Source organism: Pseudoliparis swirei, unplaced genomic scaffold (genome assembly GCF_029220125.1).
Source record: "Pseudoliparis swirei isolate HS2019 ecotype Mariana Trench unplaced genomic scaffold, NWPU_hadal_v1 hadal_29, whole genome shotgun sequence".
Classification (NCBI taxonomy): domain Eukaryota; kingdom Metazoa; phylum Chordata; class Actinopteri; order Perciformes; family Liparidae; genus Pseudoliparis; species Pseudoliparis swirei.
In genome coordinates this window covers 57,156-78,607 of record NW_026613265.1, presented here as the reverse complement: position 1 = coordinate 78,607, position 21,452 = coordinate 57,156, and the positions used below count along the sequence as shown (strand labels likewise).

The following is a 21,452-nucleotide window of genomic DNA, read 5'->3' as shown; positions in this document are numbered from 1 at the left end:
GGCAGAGACAGCTCCACGGTGACGAAGTTCTTCTGGGTTGAGCTGGTGGATTCAGACACGAAGGAGGTCCAACCGGTCAGACTCCACGATCAGCCTGTTGTGACCGGGGGTCATGGTTGTTGTTGTTGTTGTTGTTGTCATGGTTATTGGTGTAATGGTTGTTGGTGTAATGTGTTGTTGTGATGGTTGTTGGTGTAATGTGTGTTGTTGTGATGGTTGTTGGTGTAATGTGTGTTGTGGTGATGGTTGTTGTTGGTGTAATGTGTGTTGTTGTGAAGGTTGTTGGTGTAATGTGTGTTGTTGTGATGGTTGTTGGTGTAATGTGTGTTGTTGTGATGGTTGTTGTTGGTGTAATGTGTGTTGGTGTAATGTGTGTTGTTGTGATGATTGTTGGTGTAATGTGTGTTGTGATGGTTGTTAGTGTAATGTGTGTTGTGATAGTTGTTGGTGTAATGTGTGTTGTTGTGATGATTGTTGTTGGTGTAATGTGTGTTGTTGTGATGGTTGTTGGTGTAATGTGTGTTGTGATGATTGTTGTTGGTGTAATGTGTGTTGTTGTGATAGTTATTAATTAATGTATTATTGTGATGATTGTTGTTAGTGTAATGTGTGTTATTGTGATGGTTGTTGGTATAATGTGTATTATGATGATTATTGTTAATGTAATGTGTGTTGTTGTGATAGTTGTTAGTATAATGTGTGTTGTTGTGATAGTTGTTGTTAATGTAATGTGTGTTAGTGTAATGTGTGTTATTGTGATGGTTGTTGGTGTAATGTGTGTTGTTGTGATAGTTATTGGTAATGTGTTATTGTGATGATTATTGTTGGTGTAATGTGTGTTGTTGTGATAGTTGTTGGTGTAATGTGTTGTTATTGTTGTTGTGTGTAATGTGTAATGTGATATTGTTGTAATGTGTTGTTGTTGTGTAATAGTTATTGTGATGATTGTTGTTGGTGTAATGTGTGTTGTTGTGATGGTTGTTGGTGTAATGTGTGTTGTGATGATTGTTGTTGGTGTAATGTGTGTTGTTGTGATGGTTGTTGGTGTAATGTGTGTTGTTGTGATGGTTGTTGTTGGTGTAATGTGTGTTGGTGTAATGTGTGTTGTTGTGATGGTTGTTAATTATAATGTGTTGTGTTGTGATAGTTGTTGTGTAATGTGTTATTGTTGTGATAGTTGTTAATGTAATGTGTTGTTGTGATAATTATTGTTGTGTAATGTGTGTTATTATGATTGTTGTTGGTAATGTGTTGTTGTGATTGTTGTTGGTGTAATGTGTGTTGTTGTGATGGTTGTTGTTGGTGTAATGTGTGTTGTTGTGATGGTTGTTGTTGGTGTAATGTGTGTTGTTGTGATGGTTGTTGGTGTAATGTGTGTTGTTGTGATAGTTGTTGGTGTAATGTGTGTTGTTGTGATGATTGTTGTTGGTGTAATGTGTGTTGTGATTGTTGTTGGTGTAATGTGTGTTGTTGTGATGGTTGTTGTTATGGTTGTTGTAATGGTTGCTGTTGTGATGGTTGTTGTTGTACTTCCAGCCTCCGCCTGAAGGGGCCCTGAGCTCTGCTGGCTCCTCCCTGAGGCCCTCAGGTGGGTTCATGTTATCTGTGACTCTATAAGAATAAACGTTGCGTATTCTGACACTTCTACTGTATCATAATATAATTAATATACAAACATAATAATATAAGAGTATAATAAACCGTGTCGGGCTGTGGATCTGCTCTTATGGTGGCGGTTTGGAGCTAATCAGTGGTAGCTTAGCGGTCTGATTGACATGTGGTTTGTTGTTAGCTAACAAGCTAATCAGCTGTGTTTTGTAGAGTCAGCATGTAGAAGCTAACTGTGCGCTAACTTTGCTAATACTCCACATGAGATGCTCTAAACACGGCCGCTTCCTTCAGACCCGAGCATGCTGGGAAACGCGTTTCCTCCCCCGGCGCCTCGCTTCCTGAGCCGTCGGCTGGGCGCTGCGCCCCAGCCGCCACCAGGGGGCGACGCCCAACGTTCCCCTTCCACGGTAAGCACAACACCAGCAGCCGGTCCCACCGGACGCCGCCAGGCCGACTCATCCTGAGCTGTTTCCTGTCAGAGGGCGGCGGCGGCGCAGCGGAGCAGCACGGCCCGGATCCTCCGGCACACTCACTTCCTGCGGTGCGCCCTCTGCTGGTGGCCTCCCTCATGACATCATCCGGAACCTTAAAGGACCTGCTGGCCTTCTTCAGAGGGAGAAGTCCTCAGAAACCTTAATAACAAGAACACATTGTCCTCAGATTTTTACAAATTGAAAACTAAAGTGTTCTTCAAGTAAAACCTTGTGAAACACGTCTATTAACTAACATACTTTTCATGAATATTCAGACTAAGCCACAGCAAAGCATGCTGGGAAAACCGTGAAACAAAAAGGAGAAAGCGGTGTCATCACAGCTGATGACATCACTCCCTCTCCCCTGTGCAGGTGTGCTGAGTGTCTGAGCGCCCGGCCTGCAGACCCGTTCTCTGGCTTCTGTGCTCAGTGTGGCTCCTCCCTCGCCCCCCTGCCGGAGCACACACTGCCCCCTGCCGAGGGAGGACAGGTACTGCACCCACTGTCAAATCAGATTTCAGCAGAAACGCTCCCGTCACATTTCGTGTGTGTGTGTGTAGATGCTGTGCTGTGTGTTCTGTAAGTCTCTGGTTCCTGTGAACACTCAGACCTGTTTATTCTGTGAGGCCTCCATCCATCAACAACTACAACCACAGTCCAGCCTCACGCTGCAGGTACACACAGGTGTTTGCTGTGGCAGCAGGAATCCAGCTCACGTGTCCACCTGTTTGACCTGTGAGCGCCGTGTGCAGCCGGTACGTGTAACCGGCACCGGGTGTAACCGGCGTCACCGTGGTGATGCCAGGTTCTGTGACACCTGAACTCACCGCGTCCAGCTGTCAGAAAACAAACCTGGACAGGTGTTAACTACTCCGGCTTAGCTTAGCACAAAGACTGTCTTTGTGCTAAGCTAGGCTAGCAGTTACCCACTGATTTCCAGTCCTTGAGCTAAGCTAAGCTTTCAAACATCCTGGATGTATTTCTGCACTCCTGACTCAGAAGACAGAAGAAGAACTCATCAAAATGGTGGCCTCCATGTGTGCTCTGGCCATAATGGTAGCTTGCTAGCCAGAGTTAGCATCTCTGGTCTTTTGTTGATCTTATGTTCATATTTAGGCAGAGAGCCAAGCAGTTTCTCTTTGAGCTCAGCTAGTGGAACATGAAGCATTGTGGGAAATGTAGTGCTGTGTGTACCTGTAGCGCGGCCATGCAGCCAGCTGCGTGGTGTGTTGGCGGTGCGGTGCCAACGGACCCCCGGACGCCTTCTACTGCCCCACCTGCGGCACCTTCCTGGAAGCCCCGCCCCCACCCAACATCACACGACCGGTCAGGGGCACCTCCACCCACCAGGTAGGCCTCACCTCCACCCACCAGGTGACATCACACTGTTCTCCTCTGTGAGCAGGCTTCAGCTCCAATGTCCACTGATGCCACGCCCCCCTCCGGAGCCGCTCCCAGCACAAAGTTAGCCCCGCCCACTGCTGAGCAGTCCACTCAGACGGTTGGACTGTATTACCCATCAGCCACCGAGCTGCAGAGGCAGGAAACTCAGAGGAAGCTTCAACGCAGCAAGCAGCAGGAGACCAGAGACTACCAACCGCTGCTGACCGCCGTCAGCCCTGGTCGAGGTAAAGTACTCCGACAAGTACTCCTACAAGTACGACTACTGACCGGCATCAGCCCTGGTCGAGGTAAAGTACTCCGACAAGTACTCCTACAAGTACGACTACTGACCGGCATCAGCCCTGGTCGAGGTAAAGTACTCCGACAAGTACTCCTACAAGTACGACTACTGACCGGCATCAGCCCTGGTCGAGGTAAAGTACTCCGACAAGTACGACTACTGACCGCCATCAGCCCTGGTCGAGGTAAAGTACTCCTACAAGTACGACTACTGACCGCCGTCAGCCCTGGTCGAGGTAAAGTACTCCTACAAGTACGACTACTGACCGCCGTCAGCCCTGGTCGAGGTAAAGTACTCCTACAAGTACTCCTACTGACCGCCGTCAGCCCTGGTCGAGGTAAAGTACTCCTACAAGTACGACTACTGACCGGCATCAGCCCTGGTCGAGGTAAAGTACTCCTACAAGTACGACTACTGACCGGCATCAGCCCTGGTCGAGGTAAAGTACTCCTACAAGTACTCCTACTGACCGCCGTCAGCCCTGGTCGAGGTAAAGTACTCCTACAAGTACGACTACTGACCGCCATCAGCCCTGGTCGAGGTAAAGTACTCCTACAAGTACTCCTACTGACCGCCGTCAGCCCCGGTCGAGGTAAAGTACTCCTACAAGTACTCCTACTGACCGCCATCAGCCCCGGTCGAGGTAAAGTACTCCTACAAGTACTCCTACTGACCGCCATCAGCCCCGGTCGAGGTAAAGTACTCCTACAAGTACTCCTACTGACCGCCATCAGCCCCGGTCGAGGTAAAGTACTCCTACAAGTACGACTACTGACCGCCATCAGCCCCGGTCGAGGTAAAGTACTCCTACAAGTATGACAACAAGTACGACTACTGACCGCCGTCAGCCCCGGTCGAGGTAAAGTACTCCTACAAGTACTACTGACCGCCATCAGCCCTGGTCGAGGTAAAGTACTCCTACAAGTACTACTGACCAGCATCAGCCCTGGTCGAGGTAAAGTACTCCTACAAGTACGACTACTGACCGCCATCAGCCCTGGTCGAGGTAAAGTACTCCTGACCAGCATCAGCCCTGGTCGAGGTAAAGTACTCCTACAAGTACGACTACTGACCGCCATCAGCCCTGGTCGAGGTAAAGTACTCCTACAAGTACGACTACTGACCGCCGTCAGCCCTGGTCGAGGTAAAGTACTCCTACAAGTACGACTACTGACCGCCGTCAGCCCTGGTCGAGGTAAAGTACTCCAAGTACTCCTACAAGTATGACTACTGACCGCCGTCAGCCCTGGTCGAGGTAAAGTACTCCTACAAGTACTACTACTGACCGCCATCAGCCCTGGTCGAGGTAAAGTACTCCTACAAGTACGACTACTGACCGCCATCAGCCCTGGTCGAGGTAAAGTACTCCTACAAGTACGACTACTGACCGCCATCAGCCCTGGTCGAGGTAAAGTACTCCTACAAGTACGACTACTGACCGCCATCAGCCCTGGTCGAGGTAAAGTACTCCTACAAGTACGACTACTGACCGCCGTCAGCCCTGGTTGAGGTAAAGTACTCCTACAAGTACTCCTACAAGTACTACTACTGACCGCCATCAGCCCTGGTCGAGGTAAAGTACTCCTACAAGTACTACTACTGACCAGCATCAGCCCTGGTCGAGGTAAAGTACTCCTACAAGTACGACTACTGACCGCCATCAGCCCTGGTCGAGGTAAAGTACTCCTACAAGTATGACTACTGATCGCCATCAGCCCTGGTCGAGGTAAAGTACTCCTACAAGTACTCCTACAAGTACGACTACTGACCGCCGTCAGCCCTGGTCGAGGTAAAGTACTCCGACAAGTACTCCTACAAGTACGACTACTGACCGGCATCAGCCCTGGTCGAGGTAAAGTACTCCTACAAGTACGACTACTGACCGGCATCAGCCCTGGTCGAGGTAAAGTACTCCTACAAGTATGACAACAAGTACGACTACTGACCGCCGTCAGCCCTGGTCGAGGTAAAGTACTCCTACAAGTACGACTACTGACCACCGTCAGCCCTGGTCGAGGTAAAGTACTCCTACAAGTACGACTACTGACCGCCATCAGCCCTGGTCGAGGTAAAGTACTCCTACAAGTATGACAACAAGTACGACTACTGACCGCCATCAGCCCTGGTCGAGGTAAAGTACTCCTACAAGTACGACTACTGACCACCGTCAGCCCTGGTCGAGGTAAAGTACTCCTACAAGTACGACTACTGACCGCCATCAGCCCTGGTCGAGGTAAAGTACTCCTACAAGTACGACTACTGACCGCCGTCAGCCCTGGTCGAGGTAAAGTACTCCTACAAGTACGACTACTGACCACGTCAGCCCTGGTCGAGGTAAAGTACTCCTACAAGTACGACTACTGACCACGTCAGCCCTGGTCGAGGTAAAGTACTCCTACAAGTACGACTACTGACCACGTCAGCCCTGGTCGAGGTAAAGTACTCCTACTGACCACTGTCAGCCCTCGTCGAGGTAAAGTACTCCTACAAGTACTACAACTGACCGCCATCAGCCCTGGTCGAGGTAAAGTACTCCTACAAGTATGGCTACTGACCGCCATCAGCCCTGGTCGAGGTAAAGTACTCCTACAAGTATGGCTACTGACCGCCGTCAGCCCTGGTCGAGGTAAAGTACTCCTACAAGTACTCCTACTGACCGCCGTCAGCCCTGGTCGAGGTATATACGAGTACCTCGCCCCAGTAGAGGTCTGCTGGACTGAACCCGCCTGTGTCCTCAGGTTTCTGGAGGAAGCAGCTGGACCACCTGTGTGCTCACCTGAGGAGCTACGCTCAGAACAACGCCCCCTTCAGGACTCTGCTGGGAGAGCCTCGTCTGGGCCGGGTACGCAAGACCCGACTCTTTAAAGTTACTGTGAGGAAACTTTACCTGATCGGACCAGGACTAAACTGAGCTTGTAAAGAGTCTATACAAGCTCAGTTTAGTCCTGGGCCTCTATAGTCCTCCATCAGTAACCAGACCATCAGAGAGAAGGTGTTCTGGTTCTATAGAGTTCTTCTTAAAGCTCCACATCGGAGTCACCGGATTGGATTCTGGTGAAACCAGATGACCTCATGCAGGCTCACCAGGACAAGGACTGAGAGGGCAGACCGGCGGTCGGTCCTTGTGGACCGGCAGGCGGGCCACACCGCCAGAGCCAACAGAGTGAAAGTATCTCAAAGTAACTGGAAGTTAAAAGACTCAGTTTCAGACATCATGACCAGGTGGTCCTTCAGGTGGTCCTTCCTGTCAGGTGGTCCTTCCTAACCAGGTGGCCCTTCAGGTGGTTCGTCCTGTCAGGTGGTCCTTCAGGTGGTTCTTCCTGTCAGGTGGCCCTTCCTAACCAGGTGGCCCTTCAGGTGGTCTTTCCTGTCAGGTGGTTCTTCCTGTCAGGTGGTCCTTCCTAACCAGGTGGTCCTTCCTGTCAGGTGGTCCTTCCTAACCAGGTGGTCCTTCCTGTCAGGTGGTCCTTCCTAACCAGGTGGTCCTTCCTGTCAGGTGGTCCTTCTAACCAGGTGGTCCTTCCTGTCAGGTGGCCCTTCAGGTGGTTCTTCCTGCCAGGTGGTCCTTCCCAACCAGGTGGTCCTTCCTGTCAGGTGGCCCTTCAGGTGGTTCTTCCTGTCAGGTGGTCCTTCAGGTGGTCCTTCCTGTCGGTGGCCCTTCAGGTGGTCCTTCCTAACCAGGTGGCCCTTCTAACCAGGTGGTCCTTCCTGTCAGGTGGCCCTTCAGGTGGTTCTTCCTGTCAGGTGGTCCTTCCTGTCAGGTGGCCCTTCAGGTGGTTCTTCCTGTCAGGTGGTCCTTCAGGTGGTCCTTCCTGTCAGGTGGCCCTTCAGGTGGTCCTTCCTAACCAGGTGGTCCATCCTAACCAGGTGGTCTTTCCTGTCAGGTGGTCCTTCCTGTCAGGTGACGCATTGTGTCTCCTTCAGATGGTTTCTGCTGTGGTTCAGGAGGATTGTTATGAAGTCAGTGTGACCGTCAGCTTCGTGTCGGCCGGACGAGAAGAACATCAGGTGTGTTCTCAATACACGGAACCCATTCGTCACGCTTCACGAGACCAGAAGGTGACCGTTTGTTCTCAGGTGGATCCAACAGGGGACAGCGGTAGACCTGCAGGCCGGACCGAGACTCTGAGCAGCGTTACGGAGCGAAGTGCCGACAGCCTCCTCAGTGAGAACCACCTCTTCACCTTCATCACCACACCTAGAGAACCACCTCTTCATCACACCTAGAGAACCACCTCTTCACCTTCATCACCACACCTAGAGAACCACCTCTTCACCTTCATCACCACACCTAGAGAACCACCTCTTCATCATCACACCTAGAGAACCACCTCTTCACCTTCATCACCACACCTAGAGAACCACCTCTTCACCTTCATCACCACACCTAGAGAACCACCTCTTCATCATCACACCTAGAGAACCACCTCTTCACCTTCATCACCACACCTAGAGAACCACGTCTTCATCATCACACCTAGAGAACCACCTCGTCACCTTCATCATCACACCTAGAGAACCACCTCTTCATCATCACACCTAGAGAACCATGTCTTCACCTTCATCATCACACCTAGAGAACCACATCTTCACATCACACCTAGAGAACCACGTCTTCACCTTCATCATCACATCTAGAGAACCACCTCTTCACCCTCATCATCACAGCTAGAGAACCACCTCTTCACCCTCATCATCACACCTAGAGAACCACCTCTTCACCTTCATCACACCTAGAGAACCACCTCTTCACCTTCATCACACCAAAAGAACCACCTCTTCACCCTCATCATCACACCTAGAGAACCACCTCTTCACCCTCATCATCACACCTAGAGAACCACCTCTTCACCTTCATCACACCTAGAGAACCACCTCTTCACCTTCATCATCACACCTAGAGAACCACCTCTTCACCTTCATCATCACACCTAGAGAACCACCTCTTCACCTTCATCATCACACCTAGAGAACCACATCTTCACCCTCATCATCACACCTAGAGAACCACCTCTTCACCTTCATCATCACACCTAGAGAACCACGTCTTCACCTTCATCATCACACCTAGAGAACCACCTCTTCACCCTCATCATCACACCTAGAGAATCACCTCTTCACCTTCATCATCACACCTAGAGAACCACCTCTTCACCTTCATCACACCTAGAGAACCACCTCTTCACCCTCATCATCACACCTAGAGAACCACCTCTTCACCTTCATCATCACAGCTAGAGAACCACCTCTTCACCTTCATCATCACACCTAGAGAACCACCTCTTCACCTTCATCATCACACCTAGAGAACCACCTCTTCACCTTCATCATCACACCTAGAGAACCACCTCTTCACCCTCATCATCACACCTAGAGAACCACCTCTTCATCACACCTAGAGAACCACCTCTTCACCTTCATCATCACACCTAGAGAACCACGTCTTCACCTTTATGTTGATGCCCTGCTTTGTGTCCGACAGGAAGTGGTTCTCCCAAACTGAACCCGACTCCCAAACCTCCGGTAAGAAACTTCTGTCGGGTCTGAACTTACCTGAGTTCTGTGTTACAGTCCCAGATGAACGCTCCTCTCTGATTGGTTCTCCTGGTTCCAGGTGAGGGACGTGCAGTTGTTGAAGGAGCTGGGTCCAGGTTTAGGTGAGATCAACGTCATCCAGCAGCTCCTGGATCAGGTACGAGTCTCTGAGGACAACCAGTAAACTGCTCCCGATTGGTCGATGCCATCGACGTAGCTTACACCACCTGTCTGCTTCCTCCTGGCCACCAGGGGCGGACCCTTCCTGCTGCAGCAGCACTGGCCAGCACGCTCTGGCGGTGGCTGTGGTGAGCAGTCACCACGACATACTTCCTGTTTTAGTGCAGCGCGGCGCCGACGTGAACCAGCAGTCTGGACGGTGAGAGGACCACACGGCCGAGACCCGAGGTCCCCACGGTGGAGGTCCCCACGGTGGAGGTCCCCACGGTGGAGGTCCCCATAGAGTCATCGTTTAATACGCAGATGAGAGCCCTGAACACTGACCTGCGACTGGTTCAGAATAAATGACCACAGGGAACTTTCATTATGTTATATTAACATGAAGTCACATGATCAAACTCCTCCTCCTCAGGATGAAGAACACGGCTCTGCATGAAGCTGCAGCTCTGGGATCTGAAGGCCTGAAGGGTGCTCAGGTCCTGCTGGGGTATGAAACACCTGGTCCACAGACTGTGCTACTGCTACTACTGCTGCTACTACTACTGCTGCTGCTACTACTGCTGCTACTGCTACTGCTACTACTGCTACTACTACTGCACTGCTGCTGCTGCTGCTACTGCTACTACTGCTGCTGCTACTACTACTGCTGCTACTACTACTGCTACTGCTGCTGCTACTACCACTGCTGCTACTGCTGCTACTACTGCTACTGCTGCTGCTACTACCACTGCTGCTACTACTACTGCTGCTCACCGCACTGCTGCTGCCTGCCACTACTGCCACTGCCACCGCTGCCACTGCTGCAACACTGCCACTGCCACCACTGCCACGCTGCTGCCACCTGCTTCCACCTGCTGCTGCTGCACTGCTGCTGCTGCCACCTGCTGCTGCCACTGCCACCACTACCACTGCTACTGCTACCACTGCTGCTGCTGCTACTGCACTGCTGCTGCTGCTGCTGCTACTACTGCTACTACTGCTGCTACTGCTACTACTGCTGCTGCTACTACTACTACTGCTGCTGCTACTACTGCTGCTACTACTACTACTGCTTCTACTACTGCTACTACTGCTACTGCTGCTTCTACTACTACTACTACTGCTGCTTCTACTACTACTGCTACTACTACTACTGCCACCCTGATTGGTTGGACACGTTGTTGCTCCTCCCCCTGCTGATGACATCACTCAGCTGTGGGGCCGGCGTGAGGCGGAGGAACGGCGGCGGGCAGACGGCGTACGACGTGGCGGTGAACTGCGGCTGCAACGCCATGGTGTCTCTGCTGGCTGCGCAGGCCGGACTGGACCTGCTGGGAGGACTGGGGAGACCCAAAGGGACCCTGGATGCTTTGTGACCTGGTCCACGGGTCCCTCTAGTCCCACAGGACTCACTCTAGTCCCACAGGACTCCCTCTAGCCTCCATGAGGTGAAGCTTCACTGATGGATTTGACATTAAACGTATTTTAAAACAAACGGTTTATTTAAATGGTTCATGTGGTTCCTTCAGGTTTTATTTTGAATCAAAGTCTTCATGAAGCCAGACTTTGCCCGGGAGCCTTGGAGCCAGGCAGTGGGCCTCAGCGCCGCAGGCGGAGGAAGAAGGCGTGGCGGCAATCCGCGCTGTCCACCGGGTAGTACTTATCGTAGAAGTCCAGGATGTACTCCTCCGACTTGAAGCCAAACTTCTGGTACAGCAGCATGGCGGCGTTGCTGGCCGACACGTGGAGGGTCACGTCCTTCCCCATGCAGGTCTGGGGGGGGATTACATCATGCTTTAGAGTCACCTTCAAGGTAACCTTCTCATGGGGCCTTCAGGCTCTGCTCAGTGAACATGACTGAAGGTAGATACGGTTCTCATGGGGCCTTCAGGCTCTAGTCAGTGAACATGAGGACTGAAGGTAGATAAGGTTCTCATGGGGCCTTCAGGCTCTGCTCAGTGAACATGACTGAAGGTAGATACGGTTCTCATGGGGCCTTCAGGCTCTAGTCAGTGAACATGAGGACTGAAGGTAGATAAGGTTCTCATGGGGCCTTCAGGCTCTGCTCAGTGAACATGAGGACTGAAGGTAGATAAGGTTCTCATGGGGCCTTCAGGCTCTGCTCAGTGAACATGAGGACTGAAGGTAGATAAGGTTCTCACGGTGCGTTCAGGCTCCGTGAACATGCGGTCTCACCTGGATCAGGTGGTAGATCATGAAGGTCCCGATGCCGGCCCTCCTCCACTCGGGGTGGACCAGCAGGAAGGAGATGTAGGCCTCGTTGTACTTCACGTCGGGGACCATGAAGCCGAAGCCCACCACCACCTTCTTGTAGAGGACCACCACGCTGAAGTCCGGGTACTGGAGGCACTCCGACAGGTCCACACCTGGGGGAACCGAGGGTTTAGAGAGGGCTACTGGAGGCACTCCGACAGGTCCACACCTGGGGGAACCGAGGGTTTAGAGGGCTACTGGAGGCACTCCGACAGGTCCACACCTGGGGGAACCGAGGGTTTAGAGGGCTACTGGAGGCACTCCGACAGGTCCACACCTGGGGGAACCGAGGGTTTAGAGGGCTACTGGAGGCACTCCGACAGGTCCACACCTGGGGGAACCGAGGGTTGGGAGAGGGCTGGCGGGGGGGCGGCTCTAGGAGGATCTGTACCTGGCCAGAAGGTGTCGTGGCACATGGCGTTGACCGAGGGGATGTGGCTGGGCCGCACGTAGCAGTAGTCCAGGGGGGCGCTGGGCTCGGGGGTCCAGGAGGACTCCTTCCTGTGGGGGTACGCCCGGATCTCATCCAGCAGCCTCAGCTTCACCGGACGACTCTCGTAGTCCCTCCTGGAAACAAGCTGTGAGGACTAAGGAGGACCTGGACCTCCTGGACCCAACAGGATCCTCAGATGAAGACCCCAACCACCTCAAGGACCCCAGAGGTACCTGATGAAGGGCTTCAGGCTCCGGGAGGTGTAGGGGCTCTTGATGGTCTGGTCCGATCCGGTCTCTGCTCCCATCAGCCGGCGCCAGAAGGACACGGACCGCTGCTCGGCGCCTCGTCTGCTGGACTGGTTGGTCTGCAAGGAACAAGACCGTCAGGGTTCTGGAGGACTCGGCAAGACCACCGGGCTGAACCAGCAGTTTGAATTATCCCCGTCACGGGTCAGAACCAGGTGGGCGGGTCTCGGGTACCTGGAACCGATCCAGGATCCGGAGCTCCTGGCGGTGGTACTTTCTCACGGCGGCGCCGGGACCAGCGCCCGACGCCCTGGGCGCCGTAGAGCCCCAGGCCGAGGTGGCGCTGACGCGCGTCCAGCCCAGCAAGCTCGCTGCCGCTTGGCGGCGGGCAGCAGCAGCTTCCTGTGCAGCCGCCTGGCCTGCGGCGCCACGCCCAGGGCGCGGCAGGCGGCGCAGGCGGCAGCACGCTCCTCGTACAGGCGGCCGAGGCCGCGCCCGTCTGCCGCCGTCCGCTTTCTCGGGTGAGGTATCCTCCGCGCCGGCCCCCAGCGGGCGCCCCTCCGCGCCCGCCGCTCCTCCGCCGCCCGTCAGGTCGCCCGTCCCTCGCTGTCGGCTTAACCGCGCTTGATGTGCTGCCGTGCCGCGGCGGGAGGTTCTGCGCGCCGCCCGCCGCTGGGCAATGGGACGTACTCACGCCGGGGTCGATCATCCCTCCGGCTCCTCGTCGTCTGAGGCAGACGGCGCGTCACTCATCGGCTCGCCCGGCGCCCGAAGCGGCGACCGCGACTCACCGTGGAACAGCGCCTGCGGCGCATGGCGTCCGGCATCAGGTCCGCCTCCGACAGCAGGCTGGGCGCCGCGAATGACGCCCGGCGCCCCGAGCGAAATCCGGCGGCGGCGACGGCGACGGGCTGGTGAGCGGCGTGCGGTCCGACGAGCTGAGGGAGGAGAAGTCGACGACCTCGCCCTTCTCCAGCACCGGGTCCGGCCGGCGCCCGGCCGCCGCCCCGCGGCCCGCGCTCGGCTTTGCCAGCGTGGAGGCGGCGCCGCGGTCGGCGTGGCCCGCCGCCTCCTTCTGTGCACGCCGGATGTCTTTGGCCTCGTGAGTCCGGCAGCGCTTCTCCTTCAGCTGGATGGCGTTCTCCACGGCGTTCCTGCTCCCACGCTTCCTCAGGCCCTCCACGGCCGGCGCCGGCTCCACGGCCGGCCTGGAGGCTGCAGGGAGAGACCGGGTCAGGGTCCCGGGTCAGGGTCCCGGGTCAGGGTCCCGGGTCAGGGTCCCGGGTCAGGGTCCCGGGTGAGGGTCCCGGGTGAGGGTCCCGGGTCAGGGTCCCAGGTCAGGGTCCCAGGTCAGGGTCCCGGGTGAGGGTCCCGGGTCAGGGTCCCAGGTCAGGGTCCCGGGTCAGGGTCCCGGGCGAGGGTCCCAGGTGAGGGTCGTGGTCCCGGTCTTGCTTACCTTTGGTCTTGGTGGAGGACTTGTCCGCCTCCGGCCGCAGGGTGGGGGGTCTGTTCTGGACCAGTTTCCACCAGCCCGGCTCCCCAAACTCCTGAGCCCCGGACCGGAAGAAGGTGGGACTGCCGACCGACAGGCAGCCGGCCACCGTGCTCCACCAGGTGGAGGTCTTCTTCCTGAAGGGGTCGACAGGTCAAACACGGCAACGGGCAGCGGTCTGGGTCAGACCGGTACCTGAGACCCTTAGGAGAGGCAGACCTCGCGCCCAGCAGGAAGGTCCAGTGTCGACCAATGAAAGCACAGATGTCCTCCTTCCACCTGAAGTAGCCCTGGCGGCCGGTTCCCTCCAGAGACAGGTTGTACATGGCTAGCATCACCACCTGGACACACACAACCATGACCATGTGCGTGTGTGCGTGTGCGTGTGTGCGTGCGTGCGTGGTAGTTTACCTGCTGCCAGGTGAGTCTCATCCTCTCAAAGCTCTCCTTCCCGTCTTCAGAGCAGCAGATGAATTTGAAGAAGTTGTCTCCCTTCAGGTAGCTGGGCTGCTCCCCACGGAGCTGAGCTGAGGACACAATTAGTTTCATCTAGCTGCCCCTAGTGGACACCAGGAGAACTACATGTATTATCTCTATAATACAGTAGTGATGCCCCTAGTGGCCACCAGGAGAACTACATGTATTATCTCTATGATACAGTAGTGATGCCCCTAGTGGACACCAGGAGAACTACATGTATTATCTCTATAATACAGTAGTGATGCCCCTAGTGGCCACCAGGAGAACTACATGTATTATCTCTATAATACAGTAGTGAGGCCCCTAGTGGACACCAGGAGAACTACATGTATTATCTCTATAATACAGTGGTGATGCCCTAGTGGACACCAGGAGAACATGTGTGTTCTCTATAATACAGTAGTGATGCCCCTAGTGGACACCAGGAGACCTACATGTGTTATCTCTATAATACAGTAGTGATGCCCCTAGTGGACACCAGGAGAACTACATGTGTTATCTCTATAATACAGTAGTGATGCCCCTAGTGGACACCAGGAGAACTACATGTATTATCTCTATAATACAGTAGTGATGCCCCTAGTGGACACCAGGAGAACTACATGTGTTATCTCTATGATACAGTAGTGAGGCCCCTAGTGGACACCAGGAGAACTACATGTGTTATCTCTATAATACAGTAGTGATGCCCCTAGTGGACACCAGGAGAACTACATGTGTTATCTCTATAATACAGTAGTGATGCCCCTAGTGGACACCAGGAGAACTACATGTATTATCTCTATAATACAGTAGTGATGCCCCTAGTGGACACCAGGAGAACAACATGTATTATCTCTATAATACAGTAGTGATGCCCCTAGTGGACACCAGGAGAACAACATGTGTTATCTCTATAATACAGTAGTGATGCCCCTAGTGGACACCAGGAGAACAACATGTATTATCTCTATAATACAGTAGTGATGCCCCTAGTGGACACCAGGAGAACTGCATGTGTTATCTCTATAATACAGTAGTGATGCCCTAGTGGACACCAGGAGAACTACATGTATTATCTCTATAATACAGTAGTGATGCCCCTAGTGGACACCAGGAGAACTACATGTGTTATCTCTATGATACAGTAGTGATGCCCTAGTGGACACCAGGAGAACTACATGTATTATCTCTATAATACAGTAGTGAGGCCCCTAGTGGACACCAGGAGAACTACATGTGTTATCTCTATAATACAGTAGTGATGCCCCTAGTGGACACTAGGAGAACTACATGTATTATCTCTATAATACAGTAGTGATGCCCCTAGTGGACACCAGGAGAACTACATGTGTTATCTCTATAATACAGTAGTGATGCCCCTAGTGGACACCAGGAGAACTACATGTGTTATCTCTATAATACAGTAGTGATGCCCCTAGTGGACACCAGGAGAACTACATGTATTATCTCTATAATACAGTAGTGATGCCCCTAGTGGACACCAGGAGAACTACATGTGTTATCTCTATGATACAGTAGTGATGCCCCTAGTGGACACCAGGAGAACTACATGTATTATCTCTATAATACAGTAGTGATGCCCCTAGTGGACACCAGGAGAACAACATGTATTATCTCTATGATACAGTAGTGATGCCCCTAGTGGACACCAGGAGAACAACATGTGTTATCTCTATAATACAGTAGTGATGCCCCTAGTGGACACCAGGAGAACTACATGTATTATCTCTATGATACAGTAGTGATGCCCCTAGTGGACACCAGGAGAACTACATGTGTTATCTCTATGATACAGTAGTGATGCCCCTAGTGGACACCAGGAGAACTACATGTGTTATCTCTATAATACAGTAGTGATGCCCCAGTGGACACCAGGAGAACTACATGTATTATCTCTATAATACAGTAGTGATGCCCTAGTGGACACCAGGAGAACTACATGTTATCTCTATGATACAGTAGTGATGCCCTAGTGGACACCAGGAGAACTACATGTATTATCTCTATGATACAGTAGTGATGCCCTAGTGGACACCAGGAGAACCATGTGTTATCTCTATGATACAGTAGTGATGCCCTAGTGGACACCAGGAGAACTACATGTGTTATCTCTATAATACAGTAGTGATGCCTAGTGGACACCAGGAGAACTACATGTGTTATCTCTATGATACAGTAGTGATGCCCCTAGTGGACACCAGGAGAACTACATGTGTTATCTCTGATACAGTAGTGATGCCCCTAGTGGACACCAGGAGAACTACATGTATTATCTCTATAATACAGTAGTGATGCCCCTAGTGGACACCAGGAGAACTACATGTATTATCTCTATGATACAGTAGTGATGCCCCTAGTGGCCACCAGGAGAACTACATGTATTATCTCTATGATACAGTAGTGATGCCCCTAGTGGCCACCAGGAGAACTACATGTGTTATCTCTATGATACAGTAGTGATGCCCCTAGTGGACACCAGGAGAACTACATGTGTTATCTCTATGATACAGTAGTGATGCCCTAGTGGACACCAGGAACTACATGTATTATCTCTATACAGTAGTGATGCCCTAGTGGACACCAGGAGAACTACATGTATTATCTCTATGATACAGTAGTGATGCCCTAGTGGACACCAGGAGAACTACATGTATTATCTCTATAATACAGTAGTGATGCCCTAGTGGACACCAGGAGAACTACATGTGTTATCTCTATAATACAGTAGTGATGCCCTAGTGGACACCAGGAGAACTACATGTGTTATCTATAATACAGTAGTGATGCCCTAGTGGACACCAGGAGAACTACATGTGTTATCTCTATAATACAGTAGTGATGCCCTAGTGGACACCAGGAGAACTACATGTGTTATCTCTATAATACAGTAGTGATGCCCTAGTGGACACCAGGAGAACTACATGTGTTATCTCTATAATACAGTAGTGATGCCCTAGTGGACACCAGGAGAACTACATGTATTATCTCTATAATACAGTAGTGATGCCCTAGTGGACACCAGGAGAACTACATGTATTATCTCTATAATACAGTAGTGATGCCCTAGTGGACACCAGGAGAACACATGTGTTATCTCTATAATACAGTAGTGATGCCTAGTGGACACCAGGAGAACTACATGTGTTATCTCTATAATACAGTAGTGATGCCCTAGTGGACACCAGGAGAACTACATGTATTATCTCTATAATACAGTAGTGATGCCCTAGTGGACACCAGGAGAACTACATGTGTTATCTCTATGATACAGTAGTGATGCCCTAGTGGACACCAGGAGAACTACATGTATTATCTCTATAATACAGTAGTGATGCCCTAGTGGACACCAGGAGAACAACATGTATTATCTCTATAATACAGTAGTGATGCCCTAGTGGACACCAGGAGAACTACATGTATTATCTCTATGATACAGTAGTGATGCCTAGTGGACACCAGGAGAACTACATGTATTATCTCTATAATACAGTAGTGATGCCCTAGTGGACACCAGGAGAACTACATGTGTTATCTCTATAATACAGTAGTGATGCCCTAGTGGACACCAGGAGAACTACATGTATTATCTCTATAATACAGTAGTGATGCCCTAGTGGCCACCAGGAGAACTACATGTATTATCTCTATGATACAGTAGTGATGCCCCTAGTGGACACTAGGAGAACTACATGTATTATCTCTATAATACAGTAGTGATGCCCCTAGTGGACACTAGGAGAACTACATGTATTATCTCTATAATACAGTAGTGATGTCCCTAGTGGACACCAGGAGAACTACATGTATTATCTCTATGATACAGTAGTGATGCCCCTAGTGGCCACCAGGAGAACTACATGTATTATCTCTATGATACAGTAGTGATGCTAGTGGACACCAGGAGAACTACATGTATTATCTCTATAATACAGTAGTGATGCCTAGTGGACACCAGGAGAACTACATGTATTATCTCTATGATACAGTAGTGATGCCCTAGTGGACACCAGGAGAACTACATGTATTATCTCTATGATACAGTAGTGATGCCCCTAGTGGACACCAGGAGAACTACATGTATTATCTCTATGATACAGTAGTGATGCCCTAGTGGACACCAGGAGAACTACATGTATTATCTCTATAATACAGTAGTGATGCCCCTAGTGGACACCAGGAGAACTACATGTGTTATCTCTATAATACAGTAGTGATGCCCTAGTGGACACCAGGAGAACTACATGTATTATCTCTATAATACAGTAGTGATGCCCTAGTGGACACCAGGAGAACTACATGTATTATCTCTATAATACAGTAGTGATGCCCCAGTGGACACCAGGAGAACTACATGTATTATCTCTATAATACAGTAGTGATGCCCTAGTGGACACCAGGAGAACTACATGTGTTATCTCTATAATACAGTAGTGATGCCTAGTGGACACCAGGAGAACTACATGTATTATCTCTATAATACAGTAGTGATGCCCTAGTGGACACCAGGAGAACTACATGTGTTATCTCTATAATACAGTAGTGATGCCCCAGTGGACACCAGGAGAACTACATGTATTGTCTCTATAATACAGTAGTGATGCCCTAGTGGACACCAGGAGAACTACATGTGTTATCTCTATGATACAGTAGTGATGCCCCTAGTGGACACCAGGAGAACTACATGTGTTATCTCTATAATACAGTAGTGATGCCCTAGTGGACACCAGGAGAACTACATGTGTTATCTCTATGATACAGTAGTGATGCCCTAGTGGACACCAGGAGAACAACATGTGTTATCTCTATGATACAGTAGTGATGCCCCTAGTGGACACCAGGAGAACAACATGTATTATCTCTATAATACAGTAGTGATGCCCCTAGTGGCCACCAGGAGAACTACATGTATTATCTCTATGATACAGTAGTGATGCCCCTAGTGGACACTAGGAGAACTACATGTATTATCTCTATAATACAGTAGTGATGTCCCTAGTGGACACCAGGAGAACTACATGTATTATCTCTATGATACAGTAGTGATGCCCCTAGTGGCCACCAGGAGAACTACATGTATTATCTCTATAATACAGTAGTGATGTCCCTAGTGGACACCAGGAGAACTACATGTATTATCTCTATGATACAGTAGTGATGTCCCTAGTGGACACCAGGAGAACTACATGTATTATCTCTATAATACAGTAGTGATGCCTAGTGGACACCAGGAGAACTACATGTATTATCTCTATAATACAGTAGTGATGCCCCTAGTGGACACCAGGAGAACTACATGTATTATCTCTATAATACAGTAGTGATGCCCCTAGTGGCCACCAGGAGAACTACATGTGTTATCTCTATGATACAGTAGTGATGCCCCTAGTGGACACCAGGAGAACTACATGTATTATCTCTATAATACAGTAGTGATGCCCTTAGTGGACACCAGGAGAACTACATGTGTTATCTCTATAATACAGTAGTGATGCCCCTAGTGGCCACCAGGAGAACTACATGTATTATCTCTATGATACAGTAGTGATGCCCCTAGTGGACACCAGGAGAACTACATGTATTATCTCTATAATACAGTAGTGATGCCCTAGTGGACACCAGGAGAACAACATGTGTTATCTCTATGATACAGTAGTGATGCCCCTAGTGGACACCAGGAGAACTACATGTGTTATCTCTATAATACAGTAGTGATGCCCTAGTGGACACCAGGAGAACAACATGTATTATCTCTATAATACAGTAGTGATGCCTAGTGGACACCAGGAGAACTACATGTATTATCTCTATGATACAGTAGTGATGCCCTAGTGGACACCAGGAGAACTACATGTGTTATCTCTATAATACAGTAGTGATGCTAGTGGACACCAGGAGAACATGTGTTATCTCTATAATACAGTAGTGATGCCCTAGTGGACACCAGGAGAACTACATGTATTATCTCTATAATACAGTAGTGATGCCCTAGTGGACACCAGGAGAACTACATGTGTTATCTCTATGATACAGTAGTGATGCCTAGTGGACACCAGGAGACTACATGTATTATCTATAATACAGTAGTGATAGCCCTAGTGGACACCAGGAGAACTACATGTGTTATCTCTATGATACAGTAGTGATGCCCTAGTGGACACCAGGAGAACAACATGTGTTATCTCTATGATACAGTGGTGATGCCTAGTGGACACCAGGAGAACTACATGTTATCTCTATAATACAGTAGTGATGCCCTAGTGGACACCAGGAGAACTACATGTATTATCTCTATAATACAGTAGTGATGCCCTAGTGGACACCAGGCGAACAACATGTGTTATCTCTATGATACAGTAGTGATGCCCTAGTGGACACCAGGAGAACTACATGTGTTATCTCTATAATACAGTAGTGATGCCCTAGTGGACACCAGGAGAACAACATGTATTATCTCTATAATACAGTAGTGATGCCTAGTGGACACCAGGAGAACTACATGTATTATCTCTATGATACAGTAGTGATGCCCTAGTGGACACCAGGAGAACTACATGTGTTATCTCTATAATACAGTAGTGATGCCCTAGTGGACACCAGGAGAACTACATGTTATCTCTATGATACAGTAGTGATGCCCTAGTGGACACCAGGAGAACTACATGTATTATCTCTATAATACAGTAGTGATGCCCTAGTGGACACCAGGAGAACTACATGTGTTATCTCTATGATACAGTGGTGATGCCCTAGTGGACACCAGGAGAACTACATGTATTATCTCTATAATACAGTAGTGATGCCCTAGTGGACACCAGGAGAACTACATGTATTATCTCTATAATACAGTAGTGATGCCCCTAGTGGACACCAGGAGAACTACATGTATTATCTCTATGATACAGTAGTGATGCCCCTAGTGGACACCAGGAGAACTACATGTGTTATCTCTATAATACAGTAGTGATGCCCCTAGTGGACACCAGGAGAACTACATGTATTATCTCTAATACAGTAGTGATGCCCCTAGTGGACACCAGGAGAACAACATGTATTATCTCTA

General features: G+C 50.4%; 2 protein-coding genes across 2 annotated transcripts in view; one reads left to right on the top strand and one right to left on the bottom strand.

Moving 5' to 3' along the window:
• On the top strand, nt 1–10,960 carry dzank1 (double zinc ribbon and ankyrin repeat domains 1). The gene is made up of 16 exons (XM_056410888.1): nt 1–115; nt 1,537–1,588; nt 1,903–2,018; nt 2,091–2,152; nt 2,457–2,574; nt 2,693–2,839; nt 3,285–3,410; nt 3,490–3,712; nt 6,507–6,640; nt 7,693–7,776; nt 7,846–7,933; nt 9,251–9,291; nt 9,383–9,461; nt 9,556–9,682; nt 9,896–9,970; nt 10,676–10,960. Exons 1-16 carry the CDS (start codon nt 113–115, stop codon nt 10,836–10,838), a joined length of 1,638 nt encoding a protein of 545 aa, XP_056266863.1. The 5' UTR covers nt 1–112; the 3' UTR covers nt 10,839–10,960.
• Nucleotides 10,944–21,452, bottom strand: part of LOC130191224 (cysteine-rich protein 2-binding protein-like) — a 14,119-nt gene continuing 3,610 nt past the window's right edge. Inside the window, exons 4-12 of the mRNA XM_056410890.1 lie at nt 14,321–14,436; nt 14,129–14,250; nt 13,874–14,046; nt 13,301–13,632; nt 12,652–13,089; nt 12,403–12,536; nt 12,128–12,303; nt 11,659–11,849; nt 10,944–11,235 (exon numbers count right to left, since the gene is read on the bottom strand). Coding sequence (XP_056266865.1) covers nt 11,062–11,235; nt 11,659–11,849; nt 12,128–12,303; nt 12,403–12,536; nt 12,652–13,089; nt 13,301–13,632; nt 13,874–14,046; nt 14,129–14,250; nt 14,321–14,436 — 1,856 coding nt within the window. The 3' untranslated portion in view covers nt 10,944–11,061. The remainder of the gene's footprint in view (nt 11,236–11,658; nt 11,850–12,127; nt 12,304–12,402; nt 12,537–12,651; nt 13,090–13,300; nt 13,633–13,873; nt 14,047–14,128; nt 14,251–14,320; nt 14,437–21,452) is intronic.

Excerpts from the sequence above, each read along its gene's own strand:
- dzank1 (XM_056410888.1), top strand. Across the intron at positions 1,589-1,902 it reads CTCCTCCCTGAGGCCCTCAG|ACCCGAGCATGCTGGGAAAC; the intron begins GTGGGTTCATGT and ends CGCTTCCTTCAG. Across the intron at positions 9,292-9,382 it reads ACCCGACTCCCAAACCTCCG|GTGAGGGACGTGCAGTTGTT; the intron begins GTAAGAAACTTC and ends TCCTGGTTCCAG.